A 27,328-nucleotide genomic window follows, 5' to 3' on the forward strand; every position below is an offset into this window, starting at 1 on the left:
AAGGGTTTAGGAATCATAGCTCTGTAATGCATAGACTCCTCTTTTTAAAGGGACCAAAAGTAATTGAACAAGGGACTCTAAGGGCTGCAATTAACTCTGAAGGCATCTCCCTCGTTAACGGGAAATCAATTAAGTAGTTAAAAGGTCTGGGGTTGATTACAGGTGTGTGGTTTTGCATTTGGAAGCTGTTGCTGTGACTAGACAACATGTGGTCTAAGGAACTCTCAATTGAGGTGAAGCAGAACATCCTGAGGCTGAAAAAAAAGAAAAAATCCATCAGAGAGATAGCAGACATGCTTGGAGTAGCAAAATCAACAGTCGGGTACATTCTGAGAAAAAAGGAATTGACTGGTGAGCTTGGGAACTCAAAAAGGCCTGGGCGTCCACGGATGACAACAGTGGTGGATGATCGCCGCATACTTTCTTTGGTGAAGAAGAACCTGTTCACAACATCAACTGAAGTCCAGAACACTCTCAGTGAAGTAGGTGTATCTGTCTCTAAGTCAACAGTAAAGAGAAGACTCCATGAAAGTAAATACAAAGGGTTCACATCTAGATGCAAACCATTCATCAATTCCAAAAATAGACAGGCCAGAGTTAAATTTGCTGAAAAACACCTCATGAAGCCAGCTCAGTTCTGGAAAAGTATTCTATGGACAGATGAGACAAAGATCAACCTGTACCAGAATGATGGGAAGAAAAACGTTTGGAGAAGAAAGGGAACGGCACATGATCCAAGGCACACCTCATCCTCTGTAAAACATGGTGGAGGCAACGTGATGGCATGGGCATGCATGGCTTTCAATGGCACTGGGTCACTTGTGTTTATTGATGACATAACAGCAGACAAGAGTAGCCAGATGAATTCTGAAGTGTACCGGGATATACTTTCAGCCCAGATTCAGCCAAATGCTGCAAAGTTGATCAGACGGCGCTTCATAGTACAGATGGACAATGACCCCAAGCATACAGCCAAAGCTACCCAGGAGTTCATGAGTGCAAAAAAGTGGAACATTCTGCAATGGCCAAGTCAATCACCAGATCTTAACCCAATTGAGCATGCATTTCACTTGCTCAAATCCAGACTTAAGACGGAAAGACCCACAAACAAGCAAGACCTGAAGGCTGCGGCTGTAAAGGCCTGGCAAAGCATTAAGAAGGAGGAAACCCAGCGTTTGGTGATGTCCATGGGTTCCAGACTTAAGGCAGTGATTGCCTCCAAAGGATTCGCAACAAAATATTGAAAATAAAAATATTTTGTTTGGGTTTGGTTTATTTGTCCAATTACTTTTGACCTCCTAAAATGTGGAGTGTTTGTAAAGAAATGTGTACAATACCTACAATTTCTATCAGATATTTTTGTTCAAACCTTCAAATTAAACGTTACAATCTGCACTTGAATTCTGTTGTAGAGGTTTCATTTCAAATCCAATGTGGTGGCATGCAGAGCCCAACTCGCGAAAATTGTGTCACTGTCCAAATATTTCTGGACCTAACTGTATATACACCCCCCGTATATTCGGATTATAAGACGCACCCCTTACTTTCCCCCAAAATTTGGGGGAACAAAAGTGCATCTTATAAAGCGAAAAATACATTAAATTGCACTTGAATATCATTATGTTTTTTAGAAAGTATTATTGTACTATTTTGCTATTTTGGAAAAATAGTACATTTTTTTGTACAGATTTATTGGTATGGTATGGGTGCATATATATTTCACTACATAAGTATGCAAAGGGTTATGCATCTTTTACCTTTAGTTTTATACTATGAAAAACTTTTTGTGCATGGATTTATATATGAAACATTTCTGTACTCCAAGTATTAAGGTGTGTTTTTTATGTGGACTTTATATTTATCACTTCATTAAGACCATGGACCTTAATCAAATCCTACTATAAATAGGATCCAATTAAGTGGCTTAGCTATCCTTGAGGAAGGGGACCGTTAATGCCCCCGAAACACGCGTCTGATTTAGCTTAGCATACATTTTATATATACTTGCGGTGAAAGCTTAATTGTCTGATCCATTGAAATTTCAAACTTGCTTAATGGGTGGGCGCCCAAGATAGCTCTGGCATCTGTGCTCTGGGAGGACCTGTAACCCCGGAATCTAACTACCCGTCTGCCTTCTCAGAGCGGAGTCGTGACCTGATACAACCCTTGACGGTATCTTCATCTCCAGGCATTAGGAGTTTATACAGAGGAGATCTGGTGTAACCCTGCTGAAATTGTCGTGACCAGGCACTACGAATATACACAGCGCAGAGACCGCATCGCCATTGGAGTCTCCAGACTGGTGGCCGTTTGTCAGGTAACCTGCATCGGGCACCCATCACGGGCGCTAGGTGTATCGTTGCATTCCTGCTATACTCCTGTGTGACCGCAGCGGGTTAACACGCTAGGAGTGCGGGAAGATTTAAAATCACCGTGTTTATGTGGAGCGCATGTTTATAAAAATACCCTAAGCATTTAAGAGGAACTGCAGTGTAATAACTTTTACTGTGAATCTTTATTAAATCAAAGACTCTTTATATCGCATAAGATTAGAACGGATCATATTTTTGTGGAATTCTTGGACGTTCCTGCATTTATTTATAATTTATTTGTAGAATAAGTTCAACCCCTTCTTCACTACAACTGTTTTATTATTTTTCCAATTAATAGGTGGTAGCTGCTGGCCGGGGTCTACACCGTTTTTGGGAATTTTTAGAAGTTTTTTTTAGAAGTTTTTCTGACACGTCTATTTTATTAATCTGCAAATTTATGTGATTTCATGTATTATCTTATAACCATTTAATCGGAAATTATTATTCCTATTTATGGAGTAACAATAGCAATAATAAAAATACAGTTATATCCTAGTTCAGCGCAGATTTTTTACATATAGGAGTTTATTTCTATATATATTTTTTCTAGCCCAACCCCAGGCAAAATAAGTTTTTTTTTGCCTTAAAGATCTAGCTGCAGAACTATAGGAATATTGGGTCTTATCGCTGACTGCCATCCTTAGGAATTTATATTTAATCTCTTTCCTATGGAGGAGTCACAAACACTATCATTGTAAGGTCTTTTGTGACCTCTTTGATGTTTTTTGAGTTGTTGCTGCGCTCTTGGGGTAGTTTTGGATGGCAGGCCATTCCTGGGAAAGTTCATCTCTATTCCATGTTTTCGCCATTTGTGGATAATCACTGTGTTTCGCTGGAGTCCCAAAGCTTCAGAAATGACTTTATACCCTTTACAAGACTGATGGATCTCAATTACTCTGTTTCTCATTTCTTCCTGATTTTTTTTGGATCGTAGCATGATGTCTAGCTTTTGAGGATCTTTTAATCTACTTTGCTTTGTCAGGCAGGTCCTATTTAAGTGATTTCTTGATAGAGAACAGGTGTGGCAGTAACCAGGCCTGGGTGTGGCTAGTGAAATTGAACTCAGGTTCCCAAAGATGTGATAAACCACAGTAAATTTATGTTTTAAGGGAGCAATTCCTTTTTTCACACAGGGCCCTGTAGGTTTGGATTTCTTCACTTAATCATAAAGATTTTCATTAATAAACTGCCTTTTGTGTTTACTTATGTGATCTTTGTCTAATATTTACATTTGTTTGGTGATCTGAGATATGTAAGTGACAAACATGCGAAAGAATAAGAAATCAGGAAGGGGGCAAACTCTTTTTCACACCACTGTATGTTCTTTTTTTTTTTTTTTTTTAAAGAACTACAATTTCTGTATTGCAGTAAATTTAGTTATCTCCTATGCAGCTTGAGGGCTTAAACTGAAATAAAATGATGATGAGCATAGGAGCCTGCAGTAAACTCCAGGTTCCCATAACATACCCCTCCTTTCTATTGACTGTGGCATCTAAAATGTTAGAAAGCAGGGATCAGAGGTCTTACTGATTGTTGCAATTAGGGGCTGTATATAGAGCAGGTTCATATACTGCAGCCTACTACCTACGTGCTTATTGTATATTTGTGCAATATTCAATAAATTATACATAAAAATCCAGATAAATTACCTTTTTGTCGCAATAATTCTCTTTTTCATGGTCTGCCAGATCACGTTGCCAAATTGTTTTCTGGTCAAAATTATATGGGCCTCTTTTCATTTCATATTTTTGGTCATTTCTTTCATCACTAAAATCTTCATGAATCATATAGTCTGGAACGTTTCTTAATGGTGCACTGACATGGTAAAATATAATAAATATACAGTCTGGTTAATAAACATATAATAACAAAAGGTAATGCATAATAAATATACAATCGGGATCTGGTTAATAACTATATAACTGTTACAAGGGTAACATGTTGTAAAGTGGTCTCCTCTATTTCTGGTGTGAGAAGATAGCAGTGTTGGGCTACAGGCACACTTATACATGTTTAAGTGAACTTGTCAGGTGCAATATGTGTGACGCCCTGGCCTGTCAGGTCGTCACAGGGTATTGTGCAATCTGAATCAAAAAACCTCAAAAAGATGCTTCACGGGGTATCATAAGCACACTAAACAAAATCAAGAAAAAAAACCCCATAAAATAGTAAACTTTATTAATTATCAAATTACATAAATACAGTGCAAATTAAAAACAGAGCGCTTGCTGTATATATCTGGTCACAGGAGGGTCCCGGGAAAAAATTCCCTAGTGTCTCCCTACCTGGCCGCGGAGGTTGGCACCCTATTATTGCGCAGTGGTGCCCCCGCTCAACGTGGACTGGCCCTTTTGAGACGCTACACTGACAACTTATCAGTGCAGCTATTTTGTGTCTGGGCCTTACAAAATACACAGTGAGGTCATCACACACAAAACGCTGAGGGATTTCAAAACCATCAGAGATTAAATGGATAAAAATATCCCTCTCAGTAAATGCTCTTTAAGCACATCTCCTTCAATCACCATATGGTTGAATCCAAAGAGCGTACTGTAATAACTCAATCGTCACTTCATTGGGTCAGGGCAGGTCTGGGCCTGGTAGGAGCTGGAACCCCGGTTGCAGGGGATCGTGTCAAGGGGCACGGATCTGCCAAAAAGGGCAGCCGGCGGCCTTGAGCCATCTCCGGGCAGGGGCCAGGGTACGATGGGGTACGTGGACCCTAGGCCGGGAAGTAGCTTCACGCATACTGATAATTTACCCGACGAGGGTGAAGTCTTCAAGATTTATCCTCCACCTGCTCCAAAATCGGGGAACTAGCGCAACGAGGGGGATAGGACTTTCCCAATACATAGTCCAGAAAATCCCAAGAGTGAACCCTGAGAGCAAGCTCACTCCGTTAGCCATACGGGTGAGCGGGAAAGGTCACAAGCTAACAGGCAACACCAAGGGCATGGATCCAAGCGTGCTCCCTCCCTGCTGCAGCGGTGCTCAGAATTCTGGTTTACAAGTTGTCGGTGTCAGTATTCTTGGACTGAATGATTACGCAGAAAACCATCTTCCTCCCCAACGGCACCCCTTCCCTACCATCACTGGGCCCTGGGGCAAAAGCCCCTAGCCACCGAGGGGTTAAACACCTTGCTGCCATACCACCGCCACCGGGCGCTCCCAACAGCAGCGGTGGTACTCCATCTTGCCACGCACCGTGAGTGGCGTCACGAACTTCTAACCCCCTTGTACATATTCCCCCCTTTAAATTCGAGTGTCCGCACGACCCCCCCGGGTCCGGAGACCCCTCGAGCCACCGTGGTTCCAAATCCGAGCGGCTCGGCCGCTGGCATGGCGGCGGTACACCTTGAAAAAAAAACCTGAACCGAACAGGATAAACAGGATACGGGCAGGACCCACTTACCTGGGTGACGTGTGCCTTGAAAACCAAAAACCACGAGTCAGAAGTCCTTTTCCCGTCTATTCCGCCATTTTCCGCTATCTTTTCACGCCAAAACGCTGTCTTCCCTGAGAAAGCGCGCAAAGCCTAAGCCCCGCCCTCTGTTTTGCGTGTGAGACCGGAACCGGAAGTTCCCAGAGGGCCACAGCACGCGAAAGAGTGCTGAGTAAAGACCGAGGTGGCGTGCCGGAATGTAACAACAGCGGAAGTGGAGCAGGGACACTAGGACGTTCCTGGACGACGCAGTGGCAAGATGGCGGAGCAAGACTGGTCCCCAGAACTTGATGTCCCTGGGACCGCGACATGGATAGAGGAAGAGACGGAGCAGCTGTGCAGGAGAATGTGGACGCAGTTCCTGTTTATACTGAACCAATGGAGGGAAGAGATGAGGAGCCTGGCGATGGCGGTGTGAGCCCATGAGATCGAAATCCCACGTGAAGAGAGTGTATAGGTGGCTTTACACACTGCAACATCGCAAACGACATTGCTGTAACGTCACCGGTTTTGTGACGTAATAGCGACCTCCCCAGCGACATTGCAGTGTGTGAAACACATCAGCGACCTGGCCCCTGCTGTGAAGTTGCTGATCGCTACAAATCGTTCAGGACCATTCTTTGGTCCTTTGTTTCCCGCTGTGCAACATGATCGCTAGAAAGTCTCAGTGTTTAAAGGGGACTTAAATGTTCAGGCAGCAGGAGCCGGCTTCTGCGGACACTGGTAACCACGGTAAACATCGGGTAACCAAGAAGCCCTGTCCTTGGTTACCTGATATTTAGCTTCATTACCAGCCTCCGGCTCTCTCACTGTCAGTGCCGGCTCCTGCTCCTTGCACGTGTAGCAGAGTACACATCAGGTAATTAACCCGAAGTGTGCTGTAACTAGGAGAGCAGGTAGCCAGCGCTAAGCGGTGTGCGCGGCTCCCTGCTCTCTGCACGTGTAGCTACAGCACACATCGGGTAATTAACCCGATGTGTACTGTAGCTAGGAGAGCAGGGAGCCAGCGCTAAGCAGTGTGCGCTGCTCCCTGCTCTCTGCACGTGTAGCTGCGTGCGCTGGTAACCAAGGTAAATATCGGGTTGGTTACCCGATATTTACCTTAGTTACCAAGCGCAGCATCGGTTCAGTGCGTCGCTGCTGGCTGGGGGCTGGTCACTGGTTGCTGGTGACAGCTCACCAGCAACCCGTGTAGTGATGCTCCAGCGATCCCTGCCAGGTCAGGTTGCTGGTGGGATCGCTGGAGCGTCTGACTGTGTGACCTCTCACCAGCAACCTCCTAGCAACTTACCAGCGATCCCTATCAGGTTGGGATCGCTGAAAGTCTCAGTGTGTAAAGGGGCCTTAAGTGGTTACCCAGTCCCTACTGATTGCTCAAATCCGGCCACAGCGGCTGAGGGATCTGAACCACCCCCGCTCGCGGTGAACACTCCACTGTCACCTACCCCGTCCTCGGCGGATGCCGAGCTGCCCACACCAACCCCGGCAGCGGAACCTTCGGTGCCTTTACAAGAAGCTCCAGCTGTGGAGATCCCGACCAAGACCCTCATTCCAGTCATGACAGCGGTCATCCAGACACCGGCCAGACCAGACCCGGCCGCCTCACCGGGCCTGTCCTCAGAGGCGGAGCACCCGGACCCTGCAACCCCGGCTGTGGAGCAGTCGGTTTTTCAGTTTCCAGCCACGGAAGTGGAGGCAAGAAATCCACCAGTTCCGCTACCGCGCGGCATCCCGACGGCTGTTGGGGCCGCAAGAGTCCAGATCAAGCCAGAGCCAGATAGGGAGCTGAGGCCGGACGCTGACACCCCCTAATGGGAACAACACCAGTACCAGCTACAAGCGCAGATTGCAACCCGAGATCGGTGACGACGGGAGCTTGCCGCCCGTAACAGAGCAGAAAAGGAGGAAGTGAGGAGCGCTGCTTCTCGAGTTAAAGGGCGACGGTGCCATGGCCTAGTGGAGCGGTTTGACCCCGAGCGCAATCTTCAATCTGAGATGTTTACCAACACCCGGAATTGCAGGGAGAGGGGCTGGTACGCCCTGGAGGTAACCAAACATGTGATGTTTGAGGAAGGGTTTGTGTCAGCGTCAGTAGCACGTAGTCGCAAAGAAGCATGGCTACAGGACCCGACGATTTACTGTTGAAAAATGTTATAATGCCAGTAGTTTTGTGATGCCATAGAACTGTTAGGTATCGGTGCTTTCGTTTATTGTTTTTCACAGTTTGTTATTTTTCATATAGGTATCAGCAAATGAAAGTTTGAGTAAATAATTGAAAATGAATGAAGAAGTTACCTGATTAACAACCAAATTCCTTTTCAGTGTGTACACCCGGTACATGGACTCCGTTATATTTTATAGGTATATATAAGTAAACATGGACCATGGTCACAAGACTGGCGTGACCGGCACAAACTTGTGTATTGTGAATAGTTGCACCTCCTGTGCCAACCAGAGTCGTCTAAAAGACAACACCCGGGGCCTTAACCCGGTCACGGACCCGCGGATAGGTTTCCAGGGGGTCAGGTTGTTTGGGTGGCGGGTTATTGGATCCGGGACATTGGGACTGGACTGTCGCAGGAAGGGGCTGCAATGGAGTAGGTTGAGCCTCCGTTACCATTAAAACCAGTAGCGTACGACCGTTGGACGATGAACTCTTACTAGTTATTAATGTTTAAGAAAATTGCCTCCCCTGTGTGGGATGAACCTGTTAATAAATGCTTTACTAATGTTACTTTTTCCTTTTTTCTAAGGTTAAAATATAATAAACCTCTGGTGTCCTGGAGCTCGGGGACGAGCTACGTTTAACCAAGGGGGAATGTGATGCCCTGGCCTATCATGTCGTCACAGGGTATTGTGCAATCTGCCCTTCTGCACAGTATCCGCATCTTCCTTGGTTGTGGATCCCTGGCCTTCGGTGTTGCTAAGAGCAGAGCCAGTCAAAACCCTAGGAACACTGTGAAGATGTAATTTACCCTCTCACTGTATATGCTGTACAGATTCCTATTTCAAGCTGGGTTCATTGTCTTATTTGAACTACTTCTGTGTACATTTCTATTGTTGTAGGTAATCACCCCCTAAAATGCAAGGTTATATCCTCTTGAGGCACTTCCATCCCTGGGAGTAGGGGGAGGTGGGCCTAGAGTCCAACTAGTGTAAACTCTGCTTACCTGGGAGATTCAGTCAGAGTGAGCTGAAACTTGAAGGGAGCAGGAGCTCCAGCCTGTGTGGCTGTGGACACGGACGGAGCTAGGCCTGTGTGGCGGCCCGTGGGATTGTGTGGAACTCTTTGGACTACTGTAAGGACGATTACTTTGTTATCCGGTCCGAGGATTGTCGGGAAGGGCCCCCGAATCTGTTTTACGTGGACTTATCGTGTGCTGTTCCAGTGTTCTTGTGAATAAACCTGTTGGATCGTTCCTCGGCCTGTTGTCTCTCCTTGCTCTGCTGTACACCCCGTCACAAACTGGTGGCAGCGGTGGGATCAGAGCAGAAGGAATGGAGGACAATGGCTCAACATCAGGAACCAACACTGCAGAGTACAAGACCTGGACTTTGGGGAGCCTGCAATCAAAGGCCCGTGAAGTAGGAGTTCGTTTCAAAGGACTCTCCAAGGAGCAGCTGATTGAGGCGCTAGAAGGAGTCTGCTCGCAAAATGACGTGGAGGAAGGATCCTCACAGCAAACGGAGCAAAGACGGGAGCCGGAGGTGAATACCCAAAAAAGTCAATGGGTTGTGTGGTACAAGGAAAAGATGGCACTGCTTGGAGATGAGGCCACCATAGAAGATAAGAGGGAGGCCATGCGTGGAGCTGAAGAGAAGGAGCGCAGGATGGAGGAGATGGCATTGCTGGATAAGCAGCTCGCTGTGGAAGCCGCGAGAGGTTCCAGACAGACTGTAACCCCAGCACCCATCATGAGGGAACTTCCCAGGGTGTCCCGCAAAGACTTTAAGCCGTTTAATGAGGCTGCAGGCGACATTGAGGGCTTCTTCCAGGACTTTGAGCATCAGTGTCGATTAATGGAAGTCCCGGACAGGGAGCGTGTCCGGCATCTGGTTGGGCTCCTAGAGGGGGGAGCTGCTGAAGCCTATAGAGCTATGGACCCTCGGTGGAACTGTGAGTATGCGGATATTAAACAGACTATTCTAGAACATTATGCTGTGACCCCAGACACTTACAGGACTCAGTTCCGTGCTTTAGCCTGTGATGGGGAAGTGTCTTTTAAGATATATGCTCATAGACTCAAACAAATATGTAATCGCTGGCTGGAGGCAGAGGAGGCCTTATCTTGGGAGACCTTCCTGCAGGTCATCCTAAAAGAACAATTCTTTGCCCAGTGCCCCGCTGAGATCCGGGAATGGGTGCGTGAGAGAAAACCAGCGACAGTGGAGGAAGCTGCTGCTCTCGCTGATGAGGCTCTCACCATCAAGCCTCAGTGGAGGGTTCTGTTGGAGGATGGAGAGACGTCTAACAGCTCCACAACACCGGATGCCCCCAGTTATTCTGTCCCCATTGTTCCCCGTTCCTCTAAGCCACCACATGTTGATACCCGTGTTAATGTGCCTTCAGTTGCTTCTACTGCACTTTCTGGAATACGCCGGGGAGAGGAAGTAACAGAGCGCAGGTGTTATGTTTGTAGGCATCCCGGGCATTTGCAGGCCTCATGCCCAGCCAGCCCATGGAGGAATCATCCTCAAACCCCTACAGCACCTTCAGGTGGGAGTCGGCCTCCAAGTTCCCCTACCCCTTACCCAAGAGGACGCCTTGGATGGAGGGAGACCCAGCTCAGATGCTATCAATGTGGACAGCCAGGGCATCGGCAAGTCTCTTGCCCAGCTGTTCAAATGAGGACTGATCCTGCACCCAATCGGATTGTTAATTATTTACAGCCCAGCGCCATGGAGGAAGATGTGGCACCGCTATGTGAGGACTGGCCTAGTGACTCAGCCCCCCATGTTGCACCACCAGGAGTTTACGGGGTGCGACCTGCAGTTATGACGACTTCTGCTCATCGAGGTAAGCACTTGCAGGAGGTTGTGCTGGATGGACAGAGACTTGTTGGATTTTGTGACTCGGGTGCTTTCCTCACACTGGCTGATCCCCGAGTGGTTCGGCCTGAGGCAATCCATAGAGGACCTGGGATTGTCATTGAACTGGCTGGTGGACAATGGAGGACTATTCCCACAGCCACTGTGGATCTGAGCTTTGGTTTTGGGGTCAGGCGATGTGTGGTTGGGGTGATGGGTGGTCTGCCTGCAGCTGTTCTCCTGGGCAATGATGTGGGAGAGCTACGATGCCAATTCGTGGCTGCATGAAGCCACATGTAAGTAACGCTCTGCCTGTGTGTACTTAACCAGTGACCTGTAGAGGTCCCTAGTACGTACACAAGTTGGGAGGGGGAGGGATTGTGAAGATGTAATTTACCCTCTCACTGTATATGCTGTACAGATTCCTATTTCAAGCTGGGTTCATTGTCTTATTTGAACTACTTCTGTGTACATTTCTATTGTTGTAGGTAATCACCCCCTAAAATGCAAGGTTATATCCTCTTGAGGCACTTCCATCCCTGGGAGTAGGGGGAGGTGGGCCTAGAGTCCAACTAGTGTAAACTCTGCTTACCTGGGAGATTCAGTCAGAGTGAGCTGAAACTTGAAGGGAGCAGGAGCTCCAGCCTGTGTGGCTGTGGACACGGACGGAGCTAGGCCTGTGTGGCGGCCCGTGGGATTGTGTGGAACTCTTTGGACTACTGTAAGGACGATTACTTTGTTATCCGGTCCGAGGATTGTCGGGAAGGGCCCCCGAATCTGTTTTACGTGGACTTATCGTGTGCTGTTCCAGTGCTCTTGTGAATAAACCTGTTGGATCGTTCCTCGGCCTGTTGTCTCTCCTTGCTCTGCTGTACACCCCGTCACAAACACTCTGCATCACACCCACCAGACACACCATTGGGGGCCTGAAGGGAATAGGGACGCCCACTTGGGGGGTTGGTAGGGAAGAGTTAGAGGAGTTTGGAGTCGTGAGGTTGAGAAGAGAGGAGGTCAGGAGCAGGGCTCCCTGTAAATACTAGGTGGCAGACGTTGGTCTGGGCCTGGTAGGAGCTGGAACCCCGGTCGCAGGGGATCGTGCCAAGGGGCAGGGATCTGCCAAAAAGGGCAGCCGGCGGCCTTGAGCCATCTCCGGACAGGGGCCAGGGCACAACGGGGTACGTGGACCCTAGGCCGGGAAGTAGCTTCACGCATCATGGTAATTTACCCGACGAGGGTGAAGTCTTCAAGATTCATCCTCCACCCGCTCCAAAATTGGGGTACTAGCGCAACGAGGGGGATAGGACTTTCCCAATACATAGCCCAGAAAATCCCAAGCGTGAACCCTGAGAGCAAGCTCACTCAGTTAGCCATGCGGGTGAGCGGGACCCAACTAGTTCCATACTACAGGGTCCAAATCGTGAAGAAAGTGCCACGGAAAAGGTCACAAGCTGACAGGCAACACCAAGGTCACGGAACCAAGCGTGGTCCCTCCCTGCTGCAGCGGTGCTCAGAATTTTGGTTTACAAGTTGTCGGTGTCAGTATTCTTGGACTGAGTGAGTACGCAGAAAACCCTCTTCCTCCCCAATGACACCCCTTCACTACCATCACTGGGCCCTGGGTCAAAACCCCCTACCCACGGAGGGGTTAAACACCTTGCTGGAATACCACCACCACCACCAGGCGCTCCCAACAGCAGCGGTGGTACCTACTAACAAGTTACCCCCATTAGCATGTTAGTATGCCCCTGTGGATGTGCTAACATGCTAATGAATACACAGCATCACAGGATGATCTCACTCACCTCTCCGCTGCCATCACGTCTAACTCTGGATTTTGGCTCAGTGCACATGACCCTGGAGTTTTGGTCATGTGCACTATGAAGCGTGTACACTATGGGTGTACGCATCCTGGCTTCAAACTGAAGTAGTGCGCATAACCGGAAGTCCGGGATCGTGTGCACTGAGCCGAAATCCAGCATCGGGCAGCGATGGCAGCGGAGATGTGAGTGAGATCATCCTCTGTTGATGTGCATTCATTAGCATGTCAGCACGCCCTCAGGGGTGTACTATCATGCTAATGGGGCCGACTGGCAAGGGAGCAAGGGAAGCCACGCCCTTGGGACTAGTTCCCTCGCTCATTAGCATACGATAACATCTTTAGAAATACTTTTTCTAAAGATCTCTTTATCCATGCTACTAGATGCAGGGATGGTTAGGCAGGGATTAGCAATATGCACCCAGAACTGCTCGTGGTTCTGACTGCATATTGGACCTGACAGGTTCCCTTTAATACTGCTGACTGTGCAGATTCCCCTGGGTCCATTGAGGCAAGGGTTATGTAGTTTGTTTGATCTCCTAAATTCTGAATGAAAAGTTAAGCCTCAGCTGTTTTGAGTTTACAATTTACCTCTGCTATAAATACTCCTCTCTTAGCTCTAGGACTTGCCAGTAATAGCTCTGCTAATGCTAGCCCCTAGAGGGAACCTGTAAGCTGTGAATTAGGAAGTCATTTGGGGAGCCGTACTTGGAGTTTGCTGTATGGTTGTATTGTGTTTGTGTACCGCCCCCGTGCCAGCGGACGAGCCGCTCGGATCCGGAACCGCAGTGGCTCGAGGGGTCTCCGGACCCGGGGGTTCGCGCGGACACTTGAGTTTGAAAAGGGGAGTGTGTACAAGAGAGTTAGAAGTTCGTGACACCACCCACGGTGTGTGGTAAGGTGGGATACCACCATTGCTGTTGGGGAAAGGGGGAGCCCGGTGGCGATGATACGGCAGCAAGGTGTTTAATCCCTCCGTGGGTAGGGGGTTTGTCCCCGGGGGCCCGATGTTGGTAGTGGAGTGGGGTGCCTTTGGGAAAAGGAAGGGTTTCTACGTACTCACTCAGTCCAAGAATACTTACACTGACAGTTTATAAACCAGAATTCTGAGCACCGCTGCAGCCAGGAGGGAGCACGCTTGGGTCCGTGCCCTTGGTGTTGCTTGTTAGCCTGTGGCCTTTTCCGTGCACCTTGTTCACTGTTTGGACCCTGTAGTGTGGAACTAGTCGGGTCCCGCTCACCCGTATGGCTAACAGAGTGAGCTTGCTCTCAGCGTTCACGCTCGGGATTTGGTGGACTGTGTCAGGGAAAGTCCTATCCCATCGGTGCGCTAGTACCCCCGATTTTGGAGCGGGTGAGGGATGAATCTTGAAGGTTTCACCCCCGTCGGGTAAATTACTAGGATGCTTGAAGCTACTTCCCAGCCTAGGGTCCACGTACCCCGTCGTGCCCTAGTCCCTGCCCGGAGATGGCTCAAGTCCGCCGGCTGCCCTCCTCGGCAATCCGCTCCCCTTGACACGATCCCCTGCGACCAGGTTTCCAGCTCCTACGAGGCCCAGACTAACGTCTGCCACCTAGTACTCAAGGAGCCCTGCTCCTCACCGGTAACCTTTCCCTCTCAGAAAGTCACCACTCTACCTCCTACTCCGTCCACTCCTTTTTCAGTTCTCCTTTCACTTTTTCACCTTCCCCTACTAACTCCCCAAGTGGGCGGCCCTATTCCCTTCAGGCCCCCCAATGGTGTGTCTGTTGGGTATGGTGTAAAGTGTTTCTAGGGTTTTGACTGGCTAAGCTCTTAGCAACACCAAAGGACCAAGACCCGTAACCAAGGAGGGTTGGATACTGTGCAGAAGGGCAGATTGCACAATACCTTGTGACGATCTGATAGGCCAGGGTGTCACATTTGCCCTTCCTTTTTTTTTCCTTTTCTGTTTGCCTCACTGGACCGTTTTCAGGGGTGCAGTTTGGGATAATTAGGACACTGACGAGTGAATGGGGAGTTGTTGCCAGCTGGAGATGGATACATGTACAACGGTCGTGGTATCCGTTGTCCGGAAGATTATAGGCCAGGGCAGCACACCATACCTGCAGGAACAAAAGGGAGACAGTGGGTATTGCCTGATACAGGGGCAGTGGAACTACCGTGCTTTTCCAAAAATAAGACACTGTCTTATACTTTTTTTTATGCCCCAAACAAAGCACTAGGGCTTATTTTTGGAGGAAGTCTTATTTTTGGAGAAACATGGTTAGGGGTAAGTTTATCCCCCAAAAAAGTAGACCCCCCACTTCCCAGGAGACTTATATTTACCAGATCTGGACGTCTGCATGGCTCCCAGGTCCTCCCTGTGATTTCTGGTGGGTGCTGCACACCATCCTCCCCTGCTTCTGGCGACACACACACATACACACACACACACATTACATCCAGCGTTACAGAATACTTACAGCCGCAGAAAATGATGGGAGGAAGTCACGTGTCCACAGGTCCTGTAAGCTGGCATTGCGGCAGGTCCTTGCGTTCCACTGCACTGCCTCTCAGGATTCTGCCAGCCAGAAGAAATCGGTGTCGTTGGATGTGGTGAGTATGTAAGAGATGCAATGTGTGTGTGATCCGATGTTTGTGTGTGCGATATGATTGTGTGTGTGAGATGGGATGTTTGTGTGTGAGATGGGATGTTTGTGTGTGCGATCTGATTGTGTGTGTGTGTGCAATCTGATTGTGTGTGTGTGAGATTGGATGTGTGTTGGGGTGCGATCACTGCAGGTCCTCTTCTCGGCGTCTGGTGAGTATAATTGCGGGATACCCACTGTCTATAATGAAGTGTCCTGCAGTATCTTTAACTTTTTTAGCTGCACGGACACTTCATTATTGAATCGAGACTAGGGCTTATTTTCGGGGGAGGGCTTATATTTAAGCCTTGCTCCGAAAATGCTGAAAATCCCTGCTAGGGCTTATTTTTGGGGGATGGCTTATTTTTGGAAAAACATGGTACTGGTTGGCTTACATTACATAACCTCACTATTAACTGGAAAACTCAGGACATAGATACATGGACCACGTACTGTAAAGAACGCTGTCAAGGAACCTGTATTTTGTCAGTTACCTCTAGTCTTCCGGATCCTCTCTCAGACTCTGTTTTCTGAGAAGGATTGTCAGGAGTTGCCGCCGCATAGACCTTATGATTGCGCCATAAAGTTGAGGCCAAGGGCAAAATTGCCCAAGTGCAGACTGTATAACTTTGTTGGGCCCTGAGAGATTTGCTCTCAAGGAGTATACAGTGGAAAGTTAGGCTAATCCTCGTCTCTGGTAGCCGCTGATTTCTTCATTGTTAAAAAGAAGGATGGTGGACTACGGCCGTGCCTGGACTTTTGTGAGCTCAACCATATAACTTTTGTGATCCGTATCCCCTGACACTCATTCCTGACCTGTTTTATCAGATTGCCAGTGCTAAATGGTTCTCTAAACTTGAGTTTAGGGAGCCTATAATCTCATCCAAGTCAGATAGGGGGATGACTGGAAAATGGCGTTTAATACGCCAGAGGAGTTTTTAGAAAATCTGGTAATGCCATTCGGTCTTACCAGCATGCCAGCAGTTTTCCAGCATTTTGTTAATGTTGTGTTTTCTCATCTGTTAGGGAAATTTGTAATCGTATACCTCATTTATTAACGGGATTTTGGGTCTCATCTGGATCATGTCAGACAAGTGTTACTGTGGCGCCCCAGGACCTGGTCACCACAACAGCATTGCCCTCCCAAAAGGTTAATGCTGAGCCTGGAGGTAATTGGGAGATCCATTGGCCAGCAAGTGTAACACCCAACGCAGTTCTCCCTCCGGCCAGCAGGGGGAGCTCTGAACCTGGGATTTCCAGCCTGCTACAGACGGAAAGGGACGCACCAACAGTCCCAGCAGCAAAGAGGGCCATTGCTGGATTCAGAGAAGCAGGGTCCTATCGTAACAAAGCAAAGTAAAGGAGTAGGCCTCATACTCAGCTGGCCAGAGAGATCACCCCAAGTACTTCCAGGCCGACCGGATCCCCATCACCACCTGTAACGGTCTCCCAGGACTGGACTGTTTCCAAAGTAAAGAGGAAAAGGTAAAGAGACTGTTGTTTGTGCCTGGTTCTTTCATTGCCTGTCGGCCCTGCACCGTGTTAGCCACACAACCTCATAGACTTCCACGAGCACTAACAGTGTCCCCGGGGCTCCGCTCCACCTGTGGGGAGCAGTACCACCATTGCTGCTATAACATCACCCCGGAGGCGTCACACAGCAGCAGCGGCTTAATAGCCGCATACCACAGGTGGCGTCACGAACACAAACTTTATTCACTAAGCCACATATTATACTGACACCCACCAGGGCCACGGAGCCGGGCCCAGCCACCACTGACTACCACCGGACTAGTCCGGCCCGGCACCGGGTGTCCCATAGCCCTGGGGTGGGCGAGACAACTTTGGCGTCACGAACAGGATTTCGTGCCCGGTCCCACCGGGTACTGTGCGCCTGCAGAAACTGTGCCTAAAAGACTGTGTTACTATTTGAAAACTGCCGCCGCCATTAGCCCCACTGAGCGCAGGAAGAAGGGGGGCGTGCCTGACAAAGAGCGCGAAGGGAGCGCACCATCAGAGCAGAGCGCTGTTAACCCCGCGCGACCCAGGAGGGACTTTGAAAAGTGAACGGAGCCTGGTAAGGTTCACTAAGGGGGAGGAAGATGTCCGACTCGGAGGAAGAGCAGGTGGCTGCCATAGCCCGAGGCGCCGCAGCACCGGCCGAAGCAATCCCAGTCGCCGCCCCAGCCCCCGCTGTAGCGCCGGTAATGCCGATCACAATGCCGTACATCCCGGGAGCAGAATGGCTGCCGCAGTACGCCGGGGAGTCCCATACCTTGAGCGACTTCAGAGAAAGTCTGCACAGCTTGTTCCGGGTGTATCCACTGACTGAGAGCCAGAAGGTGGGCATATTAATGGGGCAGCTAGCCGGCGCAGCCCAGCGTGAAGTGAAGTCCTGGCCTGATACAGATAAAGGGACAGTAACCCAGATACTGGCTAAGCTAAAGAGTACTTTTGACACCCGCACCGCAGCAGAAATAAAGATGAGATTCTTTGGGTGCAAACAACGGGCCACAGACAGCATCAGGGACTATGCCTTAAACTTGCAGGAGGCCCTGAAAGCAGTTAAACAGGTGGACCCAGAGAGTGTACGTGAAGAACACAAACTCCTAACTGAGCAGTTCATAGAAGGGCTCCTGTCAGATGCCCACAGGACCCAGCTGCGTTTCATGGTCCTGCAGAACCCTGCTCTGGACTTTGCAAAGTTTAAGGACCAGGCCATCCGGGTACTGAAAGAATCTACACCGAATGACCCAGTATCCCTCCGGCCTCTTGCTATCACGTACCCCGGGGTGGTGCCTGCAACACCAGCTGCTGCAGGGGCCGAGGCGCAGTCCCTGGGAAAGGATCCCACTGCAGAGCTCAGACAGCAGGTCCGGGAGCTGACCAAGACTGTAGCTGCCCTTGCCAAGACCGTGCAGTCTCTACAAGTGACCCCATCACCTGCAAGAATCGAGTTGGCCTCCAGCCCAGATAACGTCCCATGGATGTGACAGAGGAGGATTCCGCCGACCCGAGGCAGAGACACAGACCGGTATGATTCAACGGGACAACCGATCTGCCGCCGCTGCAGCCAGGCGGGCCACATTGCACGACACTGTCCTTTAAATGGGCCGAGCCTGGGGCCAGGAGCCGACCCCCAGGTGTAAGGAAGCCCGGCTCAACCGCCAGCCGCAGCAAGTATGTGGGAGGACGACCGGTCCTTCCTATTGTGCTGGATGGGATCCCTTTGAATGCTCTCCTGGATACGGGGTCCCAGGTAACAACCATCCCCTATAAACTGTACAAAAGATATTGGGATGATTCAGACATTGACCATGGCCCAGATGATGATTTAACAATTGTGGCCAGTAATGGTCAGCCCTTGCCTCAAATTGGGTACAAAGAAGTAACCATTAAAGTGGGGCGGGTAGAATTGCCATGTCAGGGGATGATAATTGTAGATATTGATCGCAAAGAATCTGACCCACTGCTAACCATTGGTACAAATGTGATAGAAAATTGTATTGCCGAAGTGATAATTTTGTTGCAACAGGCGTCTGAAACTGCCAGCTCCGGGCAGCAGCGTGCCCTACAGAGGGAGATCAGAGCCCTGATGAGGAGGCAGCAGGTAGAGCTGGCCGGAGGAGAAATTGGCAGTGTGAGGGTAAGTGACCCCCTCCCCATTGCAATACCCCCAAGAAGTGAAATGTTGATATGGTGTCGGGCAGCAATAGGCCTCAAGGGTCAGGACTACCATGTCTTGGTAGAACCGGTGTATTCAGACAGTAGGCCTGGAGTCCTGATAGCCAGAGGGGTAGCAGACGTCCGCAAGGGGAGAGTGCCCGTCCGTGTCCTGAATTGTGGGGAGGAGGAAGCCAAATTGCCCCGGTACGCCACTGTAGCAAAACTGTACACTGTCAGCAACAATACCATCAAAGCAGTGGAACCCTTGATCCCGTCCGACCAGGCGGAAGACAATGGCTCCAAGGGGCAGCTGGAAGACTGGTGCCAAAAATTACATGTGGGCACCGACTCCACCCCTCACACCAAAAGCATGGGGTTTACCGGGTGGTACAGGAGTACGAACGGGTCTTCAGCAAACACCCCCTAGATTTTGGGCAGGTGAAAGGGGTTAAACATCAAATCCCCACGGGTGATCATCATCCCATTAAAGAGAGATACCGCCCTGTACCCCCCGCACAGTATCAGCGTGCCAAAGAAATGTTACGGGAAATGAAGGAGGCTGGGGTTATCAGAGATAGTTGTAGCCCCTGGGCAGCTCCACTAGTGCTCGTAAAGAAAAAAGATGGTACAATGAGAACGTGTGTAGATTAGAGGCAAATTAACCGCATTACACATAAAGATGCTTCTCCACTGCCCAGAATAGAGGAGTCACTAACAGCCTTAAAGTCAGCTAACTATTTCTCCACCTTGGATCTCACCAGTGGGTATTGGCAGGTTCCCGTGGCAGAGGCGGACAAGGAGAAGACTGCATTCACGACACCAATGGGCCTCTTTGAGTTCAACTGTATGCCATTCGGGCTCTACAACGCCCCAGGGACATTCCAAAGGTTGATGGAGTGCTGCTTGGGCCACCACAACTTTGAAACCGTGCTATTGTACCTGGATGACGTCATGGTCTACTCGAAGACTTACGAAGACCACCTGAGGCACTTAGCAGAAGTGTTTGAGTCCTTGTCGAAATATGGCCTGAAGATAAAGCCGTCCAAATGTCACCTCTTGAAGCCAAAGATACAGTACCTGGGTCATGTGGTCAGCGCAGAAGGTGTGGCACCTGATCCGGAGAAAGTCACCGTAATCAAGGACTGGCCAAGACCCACCACGGTAAAGGAGGTGCGGCAGTTCCTTGGGTTGGTGGGCTACTACCGAAGGTTCATTGATGGTTTCACCAAGATAGCAGCGCCCCTTCAAGATCTCCTGGTGGGCCAGCCAAAGCAGGCTAAGAAGCAGAGCCCTCCATTTGAATGGAGCAGCCAACTAGAAACATCCTTTGTCCGGCTGAAAGGGGCTCTCACGGGAGAAGAAATTCTGGCCTACCCTGACTACAGCCAGCCGTTTGTACTGTATACAGATGCCAGCAACGTGGGACTGGGAGCAGTTCTGTCCCAGATGCAGGGAGGCAGAGAGAGGGTGATAGCGTACGCCAGTAGGAAGCTTCGGCCCACAGAAAGGAATCCAGAAAACTACAGTTCCTTCAAGCTGGAGTTCCTCGCTATTGTTTGGGCAGTGACTGAACGCTTCAAGCACTATCTGGCGTCGGCCAAGTTCACCATCTTCACGGACAACAATCCGTTGACACACCTGGCAACAGCCAAGTTAGGTGCGTTGGAACAGCGATGGATGGCCCGGCTGTCTAACTTTGACTTTACCATCAAGTATCGGGCTGGCAAGAAGAATAACAATGCTGATGCGCTGTCCAGAATGCCTCACTTACCCGAATCTGGAGAAGATCTGGATGAACTCGAAGAGATAGAGTTACCGGCTTTCCATCATCAGGGTGTTTCCCAGTGTGAGCATGCTGTGGGAGTGAAGCGCTCGAGCCAGCACGAAGTCTCGGTCAACCCATTACTCCACCATAATTGGGAAGAGACACAGAACGGTGACCCGGCTGTGCGACTGGTCAAAGAAAAGCTAGCACAAGCTGAGACTCATCTTGGCCCAGATGCTCCAGAAGAAGCCCAGCAGCTGTGGAAGGAGAGGGGATGACTGTTCACCTACCAAGGCAAGCTCTGCAAGAGATATGTCAACTGGCGAACGAATGAACTTGTCTGGCAGATAGTGGTCCCACAGAGGGATGCTCCAATGGTCCTAGCAGCTTATCATGATAACGCAGGACACTTCGGGTGGAAGAAGTTGGAGACCCTACTCCGTGATCGGTTCTACTGGGTGCACATGAGAAAGACAGTCGAGAAGTGGTGCCGAGACTGTGGTCCGTGTAATCTGAGGCGTAAAGATGATGCCAGCCAGAGGTCTCCCCTACAGCCAATTGTCACGAAGCAGCCCCTGGAGTTGGTGGCCCTGGACCACGTGAAGTTAACACCAAGCCGGTCAGGCTATGTGTACGCCCTCACCATTGTGGACCATTACTCACGTTTCCTGGTAGTAGTGCCCGTGAAGGACCAGACATCCAGAACAGCAGCGAGAGCGTTTCAGGCCTACGTTTGTCGACCTCACGGTTACCCTGAAAGGGTACTGACTGATCAGGGTCCTGCATTCGAGGCAGAAGTGTTCCAAGAGTTCTGTAACATGTACGGTTGTAAGAAAATCAGAACCACACCGTACCACCCCCAAACCAATGGATTGTGCGAGAAGATGAACCATGTGGTTATTGATATGCTCAAGACTCTACCTTTGGAAGAAAGAAACCAATGGCCAGAAAAGTTACCAGATCTGGTAGACTTGTACAACCATATCCCGGTGAATTCGACCAACTGCAGCCCTGCTTACCTGATGCGAGCCAGACCTGGCAAGTTACCTGTAGACTTTGAGATGGGGACTGTGTCACCTGAGGCGGTTCAGGAAATAGAGGATTGGGATACAGAGCGGCAGCAGCGGTACCGTAAGGTCCAGGAATGCGTAGAGAGGAGCCTGTCTCAAGCAAGAACGAGACAAGAGCAGCATTACAATCAAACAGCCCCAGCAACTCCCTTAGCACCTGGAGAACAAGTCCTCAAGAAGAAGCGGAGGACGCATAAATTGGATGATCAGTGGGAAAACGAGCCCTACACCATTATCCCCTCCAACTTTGACAATAGTAAGGTATGCCTCATAAGCAAGGATGAAGGCAAGACCTATCAAGCAATTTCTCGAGACCGCCTGAAAGCGTGCCCTGAACGGTGCAGAACCCAAAAAGAAGTAGAAGAAGTACAAGACAGTCCCCAAAGTCAAGAAAAAGAGGAAGAGATGATCCAAACAATCCTTGGAAAATTCCCCAAAACTTGGACCCGAATAAACAATGCCATAGTGGTACCAGTCTTGACGTTCCCGCAGTTGGTCGAGCCAGAAACAGAAGAGGTTCCAGATCCACCTAAAGAACCGGCCGCTCCAACACGAGGTGACACGCCAGCAGTGGAACAGGAGGTTCAACCCCCTACCAGTGGTGAACCTGCCGTACCCTTGGCGAATCTGAGATCCCGTAGGCAACCGACACGTATCCCTGTCAGGGTTAGGCCTACCAATCACACGGGGGGGGCAGACCCTCTAAGTAGTCAGGGACAAACCCCAGAGCTACGCCGGTCCCAACGTAGCACTCGGGGACAGCCCCCTCCAAGGTATGGAATATAGAAAGTAAAATACCTAACAGATTGTAAATAGTTATGTGAAATGTCTGTAATGTTGTGTATAAAATGCTTTTTGTCTTAGGTGATTAAGTAAATGGACAATTGGGCCACTGGACTATGGGTGGCCAACACCTACATTGTTCATAGTTAGCACCAGTGTGCTCAACACCCCTGAAGAAAAACCCGTCCGGCGTGCATAGAGTGGGGTCATCAATGCTCTGACGCACGCCCAGAGCCTACGTTGGGGGTTTGATCGCGGCGGGTCCCCCATGGAGCAGTGTAATGGACACCCGGCGGGGAGCCACACTGGACTCCTATAGTAGTATTTAAGTTTGTAACATTTAAGTAATGCGCCTCCCATAATGGGATGAAATGTTGTAACATGTTATGTTTGTTTCCACAGTCCGGGAGTACTGAATTTAACTAAGGGGGAGTGTGGCGCCCCAGGACCTGGTCGCCACAACAGCATTGCCCTCCCAAAGGGTTAATGCTGAGCCTGGAGGTAATTGGGAGATCCATTGGCCAGCAAGTGTAACACCCAACGCAGTTCTCCCTCCGGCCAGCAGGGGGAGCTCTGAACCTGGGATTCCAGGGAGCATCCCCTTAAGCCTGGTCTGAGAGAGGAAGTAGTGTTCAGTCTGTACAGAGCAGTAGGAGTGAACAGACGCAGAGTGAGCGGTCCTGTGAATCTGGGGCCTAGAGCTGGAGCAGCTTGGCCCAGAGAAGCAGGAGGAGCTGAGAGGCAGCAGAGAAACTCGGACATCGGAGTCTGTGGCCACCAGGGCTTAAAATACTCCCTGGTAGCCGAATCCGAAGGGCAGGAGAGCTGCAAGCACCTGGCCCAAAAACATCCCAAAGGTACAGCTGTAGCATCGAGGCCAGTGTGGATTCCAGCAGAGAAGCACCAGAGAGAGAGCCTGCGCAGCCTGCTACAGAGGGAAAGGGACGCACCAACAGTCCCAGCAGCAAAGAGGGCCATTGCTGGATTCAGAGAAGCAGGGTCCTATCGTAACAAAGCAAAGTAAAGGAGTAGGCCTCATACTCAGCTGGCCAGAGAGATCACCCCAAGTACTTCCAGGCCGACCGGATCCCCATCACCACCTGTAACGGTCTCCCAGGACTGGACTGTTTCCAAAGTAAAGAGGAAAAGGTAAAGAGACTGTTGTTTGTGCCTGGTTCTTTCATTGCCTGTCGGCCCTGCACCGTGTTAGCCACACAACCTCATAGACTTCCACGAGCACTAACAGTGTCCCCGGGGCTCCGCTCCACCTGTGGGGAGCAGTACCACCATTGCTGCTATAACATCACCCCGGAGGCCTCACACAGCAGCAGCGGCTTAATAGCCGCATACCACAGGTGGCGTCACGAACACAAACTTTATTCACCAAGCCACATATTATACTGACACCCACCAGGGCCACGGAGCCGGGCCCAGCCACCACTGACTACCACCGGACTAGTCCGGCCCGGCACCGGGTGTCCCATAGCCCTGGGGTGGGCGAGTCATTACAAATTCTCAGAGTGAATAAATTGTATGCTAAGCTAGAAAAATGTATGTTTGCTGTTCAAGAACCTCAATATTTGGGTTGCATTACTTCAGCTGCATGTTTTCAGATGGATCTCATTAAATTACAGGCTATTTTGAAATGGAAGAAAAACTTATTCAGCTCTCCCCAATGACTGCGCTCCAGGACTTAACAGGGTCCACGCCAAGCCTTATGATTAAGGACTGTGTTTTTATTTATCTAGTCCAAAACGCGTCAAGCACTCATTCTTTGGCGTTTATTATGGAACTTTTTGTAATATAGTTTTTAAATGACCCAATAAAGTTTTTGGATTTTATTACATTGGAATTGGTGCTGGGTCCTTCCTCCCTCTACTTCTGACTATTTTGAAATGGGACTGTCTTGAGGACCTCAAAGCCCTGCAACGTTTTTTAGGTTTTGCGAATTATTACCATAAGTTTATTACTAATTTCTCAGTTATAGCAAGACCACTCACTGACATGACTAAGTAAGATACGAACTTCTCTTAATGCACTCAAGGTGCTTTGTATGCTATCAACTGTCTCAAGAAGTACTTCTCGTCAACACCTGTATTTATACAGCCTCAACCTGTTACGGTGGAAGTTGCTTTGTCAGAAGTGGGGGTGGGATCTCTATGGTCTCAAGATCCATCTGCATCCATGTGCCTTCTTTTCTAAGCAATTTTCTTCGGACAAATGTAATTATGGTATTGGTAAGGCTGCTTTCACACATCCGGTTTTTGTTGAGCGGCACAATACGGCGCTTTGCAGAAAAAAACGCAACAGTTTTTTTTGTTTTTTGCCGCCGGTTGCTTTTTTTCCCATAGACTTGCATTAGCGCCGTATTGTGCCGCATGGCCTTGCGTTGCGTCCGTTTTTTACCGGATGCGGCATATTTAGCCCATGTGGCGGCCGGATGCAATGTTGCCTGGCACGTTTTTTTGTGCGGCGAAAAAAAACCGCATCATGCCAGATCTGGCGCGATGCGGCGCGATTTACAATGCAAGCCTATGGACGCCGGATGCGGCGTCCTGCGGCAAAACCCGCGTCCGGTCGCCGGATGCGTTTTTTTGAACTGCGCATGCTAAGTATCAAGCCGCATCCGTCAAAAAATGGACAGGCCGCATGGAAAAACTTATGCAACGGATCCGTTTTTTTCGCCGCATCCGTTGCATAGGTATTTGAGTCGGATTGTGCCTGATGCAAAAAAACTGATGTGTGAAAGCAGCCTTATAGGGAATTACTGGCAATAAAGTTAGCATGTGAGGATGGCAGCATTTCCTCAAGGGAGTTATTCATTCTTTTACAGTAATTACTGACCATAAAAACCTTCTTTATTTTGAGTCGGCGAAGCGTCTTACACAGAGACAAGCTTGGTGGTCATTATTTTTTAATAGGTTTAATTTTTTTGTTACTTATCGTCCTGGTTCTAAAAACATTAAAGCTGATGCTTTGTCCAGGAGTTTTCTAGGGGGGAAATTAATCACAAGGGAGTGGTGGTGTTGGCAGTACTGATGTGGACTCTGATATTGCTAAAGCTCAAGAGTGATGCATCGTCTCGGGTTCCAGTGAACAAGTCGTTTGTTCATCTGAATCTTCGTCTTAAGGATCTGGGAGAGCATTGTGATTCTGACCTGGCTGGTCTCTCTGGGGAAAAAGGTACTCTGGATCTTGTACTGCATCGCTTAGCTGGCCCAGAATCTGAAGGCATGTAGTGTCTTATGTGTCTGTATGTGTCACATGTGCGTGCTCAAAGGCATCTGACTCTCGTCCTTTGGGATGCTTGCAGCCTTTGAGTGTTCCTAGTCAACCTTGGTCAGACATTTCCATGGACTTTATTACAGCTTTACCTTCCTCTGCTGGTAATATGGTCATTTTGGTGGTGGTGGATAGGTTTTTTCAGATTACACATTTTATTACTTTACCATCATTACCAAGACCTTAGCCCAGGTGTTTTTACAGGAGATTGTTAAACTTCATGGAGTCCCTTCTAGTATTTTCTCTGATAGAGGAACTCACATTATTGCTAACTTTTGGAGAGCTTTCTTCTCTCGGTTAGGGATTAAACTATCTCATTGATTGGCGTTCCATGCATAGTCTAATGGGCAAACAGTCTGCATGAACCAGAATTTGGAGCACTATTTACGTTGTTTTGTTTCTGATAACTAGGAAGAGTGGTTATTATTTCTTCCTGTTGCCCAATTTTCTATCAATAATCATCACCGTGAATCTTCTGGTATATTTCCTTTTTTTGTGTCTATGGTCATCTTCCACAGTTCTGTGTGTTCCAGGAGGGACACTCTTCAGGGATACATGGGGAGCACCAATTGGTTTCAGCATTATCGTCTACATGGGAGAGGGTTTAGCAGCATTTGTGGGACATGGGTTCTATGTTTAAATGGCAAGCTGACTGTAGAAGTGTGCCTGGTTTGGACATGTTTGTAAGTTATCTGGTATGGTTAGCTATGAAAAACATCAAGTTTAAGATACCCACTGAAGTTAGGACTTCAGTTTAAATCACAGCAGACAATAATCCGGTGCATTCTGCCTGCAGCTACCAGCATCTTACAAAAATCATAATGTTTTCCATAGATCTCTGTTTAAAAAATATGTGGCTTTGGGAACCCCTCTTCCCATACCTCCACTTCCGGTCCTAGTCAATGGGTCATTAGAATTTCAGGTGTCCAAAATCATTGATTCTCTTTTCATTTGCTGAGCCTTACAGTATTTGGTTCTTTGGTGAGGTTATGGCTTTGAGGAGAGGACTTGGGTACCAGAGTCAGATATCCAGGCTGATCACCTGGTTAGGAATTTCCATCATCTTCATTCTGAGAGACCAGTTCCTGAGGGTCCAGAGGCTCCTCTTAGCCGGAGGGGTACTGTCACATGGAGTTTTGCACAAACTTCGTCGACTGTCATGGCCGCCTTGGATTCTGTTTATATTGCAGACTCTAACAATCCGCCCGATGGTTTCTTCGGTGTCTGGGATCAACACAGGCAGATTCGGGCGTCCACCTGCTGTGTGCTGAATCATAGACAGGCTAGCAAGAGCACATGTGGTGGGGAATCCAATCACATCTGCTTGTCTTCTATTTAGGCTGAATGAAATCTTCTTCCCATGCTAGTTATAGTTTTTATATTAGCAGAAGTAGTCAAGGTACTCCCAAGTTTGGCTGCAAAACTTGGGAGTGCCTTGTCTACTTCTGCTTATATAAGGCCTTGGAACCTAAAGCGCACCCCCTACTCTTATTT

The 27,328-nt window shown here is 49.0% G+C and overlaps 1 protein-coding gene across 1 annotated transcript in view; it reads right to left on the reverse strand.

Moving 5' to 3' along the window:
• Positions 1 to 27,328, reverse strand: part of C6H7orf57 (chromosome 6 C7orf57 homolog) — a 287,295-nt gene that overhangs the window by 75,835 nt on the left and 184,132 nt on the right. The window contains exon 5 of the mRNA XM_075315021.1: positions 4,022 to 4,187. Within this exon, the coding sequence (XP_075171136.1) occupies positions 4,022 to 4,187 (166 nt within the window). The remainder of the gene's footprint in view (positions 1 to 4,021; positions 4,188 to 27,328) is intronic.

Source organism: Anomaloglossus baeobatrachus, chromosome 6, assembly GCF_048569485.1.
Source record: "Anomaloglossus baeobatrachus isolate aAnoBae1 chromosome 6, aAnoBae1.hap1, whole genome shotgun sequence".
In the NCBI taxonomy this organism is placed as follows: domain Eukaryota; kingdom Metazoa; phylum Chordata; class Amphibia; order Anura; family Aromobatidae; genus Anomaloglossus; species Anomaloglossus baeobatrachus.